We start from the raw sequence: 7,058 nt of genomic DNA on the forward strand, positions 1-7,058 counted from the left end.
TTGAAAGCTCGGGGGAGATTTTTTCTCTCAACTAATAAAATTTCATCTGAACTTTAACACACTTCAAAGATTTATTTAATTATGACTTAAAACGTTCAGTGAGCAATAATTAGTTATATTTAGTATAAGTACTACAAACATCTACACTCTAATCTAAAGCTAGAAAATGTTTTGACATAACTAGGTTGGAGAATAAAACAAGAAGAATTTCTTGTTTTTAAATATTTTAAATGGTTCATTTATATCATCTCACTTGCTTTAGCAATGCATGATGCACATCCACCTCAATTCCTGACTTTTTCTTTGACCATCCATCTAGGAAGGTTTCTTAATTAGGAATTATGTAGGTATGAGTAGTATTACAAGTGGTGAGCTATTCAGGAGTCGAACCGGATTTCTTCTTATGTTCTTTTTCAGTCAGTCCCGTACTAGCTGAAAATCGTTAGATTTGACTTTTCCACATTTTCTCATCATACAATCACAAAACATTCACTATTTTAATGTATGGTAATGCAATATTGTAATAAAAAGCATTCCCATCATGTTTGACTTTAGTAGAGGGCTCAAGGTGGAAATTTTTGCAATCACATCTGATTTTAGGGTCCACAAAGGCAAGACTTCTGAAGTACATGACAAACAGTATCTGCTGATCTGTAGTTTCCTTCACTGAATGTTGCTGTTCATTTCCAGCCTGCCAGCTTAGCTAGTCTGCCTTATCTTGACAGCTTTGAAGTTGTACTCTTCAATTGTTCAAATAATGAATTAAAAACCATTTTGGGATATTCATAGCATTGGAATAGTTTTAGAACACTGCTCTGTTTAAATGCCTCCATAGCATATTCTCCGGCCTGTCTGCAGTCCTTTTTGTTCTAATATTTAAGTTCCTTCTGAAGGCAACTGGTTGCATTGGATTCTAAGAGTTAATTGTGCTAAATGGAAATGCATACCATGCTATCTCCATATCCTTCTACATCATATGAAGTATATTATCTTGTTTTATTGCACAGCAGAGTAACCATATGAAAAAAAGGCATTTCTAGCTACTTACTCATGAATATGGGCACCATGCGTCTCCATCTCTTTGACAGCGGCAGTGAGCTTATAAAGCAGTTTCTGATATGTATCCAGGGTGAGCAGGTCGTCTTCTCGGAGCAAGAACCGGAGACCATGACCCTCCGTCCGACCCAAGCTGTGACCAGATGGTGCAGCCATAGTTGTGATGGTGTACTGGGCATTCACCATGGGGTTTAGCTTACCTGTACACAAGCCCATCTCATCAGTAAAACCTCTAAACTAGATAAATAGTGAAGTAAAAGGCCTTAGTTTTGCAGCTTCTTGCACTGCCCTCACCGCTCTCTCCAGTGCTGCGAACGCTCTTCTCCAAAGAGTTCTTCCTGCTGTCCAGTTGTACACCAAAGGCACTGCCCAGGGAGGTGGTGGTCTTCGGGTAAGAGATCTCCATCACATTGATGTGGCAGTTCGTGGGACAGAAGTCGCTGCTGTGGAGAGGCGAAACTTTGGCTTTAGCCTGCTTAAAGGTGGGCCACGCTCTGTTCTTCAGTACCCGAGAAAACTGCAAGAAAATCAGGAGATTCAGTCAACGTCAGAAGGTAGTGAGATAAGATCTTGCAAGACCATAAACTATTTAAGAAGATGCAAGCTTGCATTATTTAGCTGATGTAAAGTAGAGCCATATAACGGAAGGTTTAATGTGAATACAGAGTGGAACATATGTCAACAAAATGCTGCATTTTCCTTTACATGTCCGACGGCTGGCAATAGAAGAAAAGTAAAGACCCACTTTTCCGTACACTCTTAGCATTCCTCCGTTTCATGTGGCAGATCAAATATTTATAGAAAATCAAAGATTTAAAACAGCCTATTAAGATTAACATGGCTCATACATGTGGAAAAATCCCTAGACCCCGACGCAACCCCTTCTTTGTTTAAACCAATAAAGACTGAGCTGAAATGAGGCGCAGCAGCTCATATCAACGTGTTGTAATTGTGAATTTTCATGTTTGACATCAACAAGGTCCGGAATGTAAGTTCATGTTTTGAATTTGCTGCTGAGGATCTGCAGATTTCTGTTTTCCAGAGTAAATGTCAAACATATTTTCTCCTGACAGACATGTCTTTACAAGTAAAACTCAGATCAATCTTCCACACATGGATCCAGCGTACGCTGCTTATTACTGGCAGAATTTCCTTCATTGTCGATCAACAATAAAGAACTTGTGAGGGAGCATCTGGAAGCTAAGTCTGCTTAAAAAAAAAAAAACTTCCTTAAATGTAGCAAGATTAAATATCTACAGTATGAAAAGCCTGGTACACAGTGTTGGAAGGTCATCCTGGATCGTCTGGTTTGTTTGTACGCTCCTTGAACTCTATCATATCCCATCTTGTGTGTTTACAGCAGATTGTTGGACAGAGATACCCAATCATGTCATAACACCATATACCTTCTAAACACCAAATGTTTCTCTTCAGTTATTTTAGTTAGTTTGATCATAACTAAATGAAGTAGAGGAGAGACGTAATATCGCTCACTTTCCAGCTCTTATTTTCACACGTCAAAAGCTCCGTCCTGATTAATTTCTCCACCATCTTCCTGTTTATCTCGGCCTTAATTGTTCCACACTTCCCAGTCCTTCTCTCTCATACCTCTAGAGGTCTAAAGAGGAACGTTCTTCAACAAAAGGGGATCTTACACAACTGGATGTCCTGGCCGTGACTTTGCAGGGATATTTATAGGTGGTAATTAATCCAAGACCCCTGTCTGAAGTGGAGTTAGTCTGAATCTTTTCCTCATGCACACTTGCATGCATGCTCTATGGAGGGGATTTCTACAGATGAGAAAGGCAAGTGATTTAAAAACAAAAGAAGTATCTTTTCATTTCAATTTTTGTGGATGAACCTCTGGTTCTGGTAAGTATCATGTGCTAGAAAAAGTTTTCTGGTTTTTATTTGCAATATTCCTTTAGCCACATTCTAAACACAAACCGGACTGTATTTCAGTGGGGCTTTTTAGATGATAGACCAAATACATCAGTAAATCATTGTTAAGTTGAAAAAAAATACATGTTTTCAAAAAAGGTAAGGAAATAAAGGGAGGATTGAAGTGTCCTGTAGAAGTGTATTCAGACTTCATTACAAGTATTTTGTCATTTTTACCCCATTTCTTCATTATGAAAATAGTTTAAGCTGTGTCTCAGTGGATCTAAAGACTCCAGATCCAGAACTGGACTTTGACTGGATAATTCAAACATGTGTATCTGCTTTGATCTAAGCACTTTGATCACATATATTGTGTGTCTTTTTCCCTCTGAAGAATGAAAAAAAAATCTTAGTCCCAGTTCTTCTGCTGTAAAGTAGTAGCAATTTAAAATTTCCCCAATTTGCTTTATGGGCGAATCCTTGGCTAGTCCCCTACAATTCCTTTTTAAACATCAAAAATATTCTGTCATGATTTGTGTAAATTAAGATCTAATGACAGAAGCGTTATCTCCTGGTCAGACCCCTTAATTCAGTGAAAGGGTGGAGTCAGAGCAAAAAAATATGCAGGCTCAGGAGAAGGCCAGTGGCTGGAAGCTGGAGGGGATTTTGCTGCCATTTGGCTTCCATTCGGCTACCCTTTGGGATCAAGAAAGTCAATTTTGTTCTCTGTGAGGTCTTCTGTGCCCTACCTGAGCTGTTGGATCTTTGAAGTTCCCCCAGAGTTACTTGATATTGGGGGATTAGGGGAGTGTTGGCCTAGTGGTTAGAGCAGTGCGCTTGTGTTTAAGACCGTTAAACCCAACAATGCTCCCCAGGCACTGCACAATGACAGCCCACTGCTCGCCAAGGGGATGGGTTAAATGCAGAGGTTAATTTCTCCAATGGGAGATCAATAAAGTTCAAGTATTATTATTATTGTATTCAATTTATTTATATACTGCAAATACACAACACATGTCATCTCAAAGCACTTTAACTTCTATTCATTTCACTTCCATTTTCATTAAAAAGAATAGAAATCTGTACCTTTCTGTAGTTGGTGATGCGGCGGTTGATGTGCTCCGTCCTCTCACCGCACATGGCCTTGAAGCGTACCTGCAAGTCCTTTGGTATTATGTCACAGCTGGAGCTCAATCTGCTGCACATCTGCAGCAGCGTGTCATCATTTCGTGCCAGTGCCTCCAGGATCTGCACAAAGACGAGGGTAACCAGAAACGGAACTGGTGAACTGATCAGAAAACACCTCTAAGATCCAAAGACTGGAGCATGAATGAAAACCAAGTCCTATTTATCAGCAGAGCATCGAGATAAGCTGACTTGGAAAAGATAAAGATCCTACTCTCAATAAATTAATGAAGATATACCCAAAGTCATTCAGATCAAAGGTTATATATGTAAAGAGAGCAGGGGAGTTAATTCAAAGGAAGGGAGGAGAAAATAAAGGAGGGAGCTAATCATTTACCCGCCTTAAGGTAGGGTATCCAACTCTGCAAAGATGATATGGGAGTCTAAAACTAAATTTTATTTTTGCTGCAAGTGAAAGAAGACCTACAACTGAGACGGATATGACTGATTTTTCTTTTTTAGGAAAAAGCTTTACAGTAAAATCTCTTACAGAGTAGAATTATAATTCTAGATTCAGATATGCATCCAAATCCAATCCGTGTGATTTTCTACAAGAGAAAGAGACGGCGTTCAGTATGAGATCTGGCAGTAAGATGCTGCAAAGACCTTTTTTTCCACTTCAGCAAGCATTGTATATTTATGTGTGAGTGGATCTTCTTTTCTCTGTGTGCCTTAAATCAATAATGATCATTCTGTGAACATCACTGCTGGGATGTAAAAAGCCTGGTCTTAAACCAGGCGGGAAATGGAATAACTAAAATACGGCTGTCAGTTCCAACCATCTTTCAGCCCATCAGCCAAAAAGGGGGAGAAAAAAACTGCTGGTTTTAACTGTGCAGAAGCAACGCACACACTGAATGTTCATTCAATGTGTTTTTCATTTAAAGCCTGCTGTGCTCCTACTATCAGAACATTACATATCAAAACGCCTAATGTATACTTCAAATCCACATAGCCTGCATTCATTGCAGGAGCAAACAACGAGAAGCTTTCAAGTTCCTGTTTGAATTGAAACATTTTCCCTGAATTATGTTGGCTTGTTGATATTTTCAGAGCTTTCTAAACATGACTGCATTTTAGCCAAAAAGGTCAAAACTGTTTTCCCCCCACAGTTTGCTTCTATTCATGCCAAAAAGCCAATGAGGATTTCAGTGGACAGTTAAATTCTGAAAGCTGATGAATACAATTTATTGGGGCTTTACGGAATCACTGTAGCAAAAAAGGGGCGAAAAATGAGCTGCTAGTGACATTCCTCACATATTTACCATATTTACTATGGTTCAGAATCTATTATGGGAAAAATGGCAGCAAAAATGCCATGAAAATACTTTGAAAGCCCTGTAATACAGTATTGAAGCCAACATTTACTCTGCTTTAAAACAGTTTCATTCTGTTGTGGATTTGAGACTGTACTGCAGTTTTCTTGGCAGCACAGGAAGCCCACATTCTCAACCCTCCACCGCTTTGCTCAACAAATGCTATTTTCCTTACTGTGGTAACTTTTTTCCCCCCCAAACATCATGTACATCAAGACCAAACATCTGTACTCTCCATTTTCTTTCCACCGGTCTAGTGGATTGTTTATATCTAAAATATTATGTAAAGAACATTCTTCTTTCTGGCAACATTTAAAAACAAGCCACACACTTTCACTCCCTTTTCAATGACCCTACAATGAACTTTAACATTTAACATGCTAACTAAGATCTTTAGAGTGTGAGGTGAGGATTTTTATGTTTGTTGCGGTTTTTCAATTTCTTCAAATCTGACCTGATCTTAAATGGGAAGAATGTCATGGCAGTAAACAGGAATGACACAATGAACCCACAATTGACTGATGTAAAGGATTTTAATTAAAAATAGAGAAAAGAAAATAATAGGACAAAGGGTCAATGCTGAAATGACTCACATGGAGAAAACCAAAGGATGTTGACTTATGAAGAAGCAAAATGCAGAACCAGTTACCAACTAATTTGCTTTTCATTTGTAGAAATGACCAACAATATCTATATTGCCTTCATTTAACATTCACCTATGCACCAGAGTAGCAAACTGCAAATACAGAGGCGTCTATCACAAATGCTAAGAAAACCATCAGCTACTGGGCTACTGCTGTGACTGTTTAATCAGCTTAAAGCATCAACCATATCCTTCATTTTCTTCACGACTCTTTATAAACCATGACGTCTGTAAGAAAAGCTGAGTTCACCATAAGCAGTGCACCATGGTGAGGAGGAGGTTGACTGTGTGGCGACCTGGTGCAGGGAGAACATGCACCTGGAGCCCATCACCCTCTGTGAGTCCACAATTGAAACCATAGAGTCTTCCCTCTTCCTGGGAACCATCATCACACAGGACCCAAAGTGGGAGCACCGCATGGATGTAATTCCTGCAGCAGCTGAAAAAATTCAACCTGCCAAGGACAATGATGGTGCACTTCTACTCTTCCATCACTGATGGCTACCCATCATCATCTGGTACGCTGGTGCCACCACCAAGGACAAGGGCAGACTGTAGCGTGTTATCCAGGTTGCAGAGAAGATGATTGGCTGCCATCTTCCATCTCTCCAGGAGCTGCATGCCTCAAGGACTCTGAGGTGTGCAGGGAAGATTGTGGCTGCTCCCTCGCACCCGGCCAGCCACAAACTAGTCCAGTCACTTCCCTCTGGCAGGACGCTGCGGTCCATATATTATATGTTTTATGTTGTACATAGCTATAGATTCCGTGTTCTGTGTATATATATACATACATACATATGTATGTATGTATATATATATATACATACTTACAAGGAATTTAACTTGGTGTTGATGGTGCTGACAAATTATATACAGTGTATATATATATATATATGTATATATATATATATATGTATATATATATATATACATATATATATATACTAATTCTGAGTTTACCAGCCATGCTCAGAATC

General features: G+C 39.2%; 1 protein-coding gene across 1 annotated transcript in view; it reads right to left on the minus strand.

Annotated features, from left to right (window-relative positions):
- The window catches only part of prex2 (phosphatidylinositol-3,4,5-trisphosphate-dependent Rac exchange factor 2), a gene marked incomplete at its 5' end in the record, with an annotated part of 77,604 nt that overhangs the window by 46,851 nt on the left and 23,695 nt on the right, over nt 1-7,058 (minus strand). The window contains 3 exons of the mRNA XM_015404435.1: nt 1,049-1,256; nt 1,351-1,573; nt 4,024-4,185. Of these exons, the coding sequence (XP_015259921.1) occupies nt 1,049-1,256; nt 1,351-1,573; nt 4,024-4,185 (593 nt within the window). The remainder of the gene's footprint in view (nt 1-1,048; nt 1,257-1,350; nt 1,574-4,023; nt 4,186-7,058) is intronic.

This window comes from Cyprinodon variegatus, unplaced genomic scaffold (assembly GCF_000732505.1).
Source record: "Cyprinodon variegatus isolate N-32 unplaced genomic scaffold, C_variegatus-1.0 Scaffold1741, whole genome shotgun sequence".
NCBI lineage: Eukaryota > Metazoa > Chordata > Actinopteri > Cyprinodontiformes > Cyprinodontidae > Cyprinodon > Cyprinodon variegatus.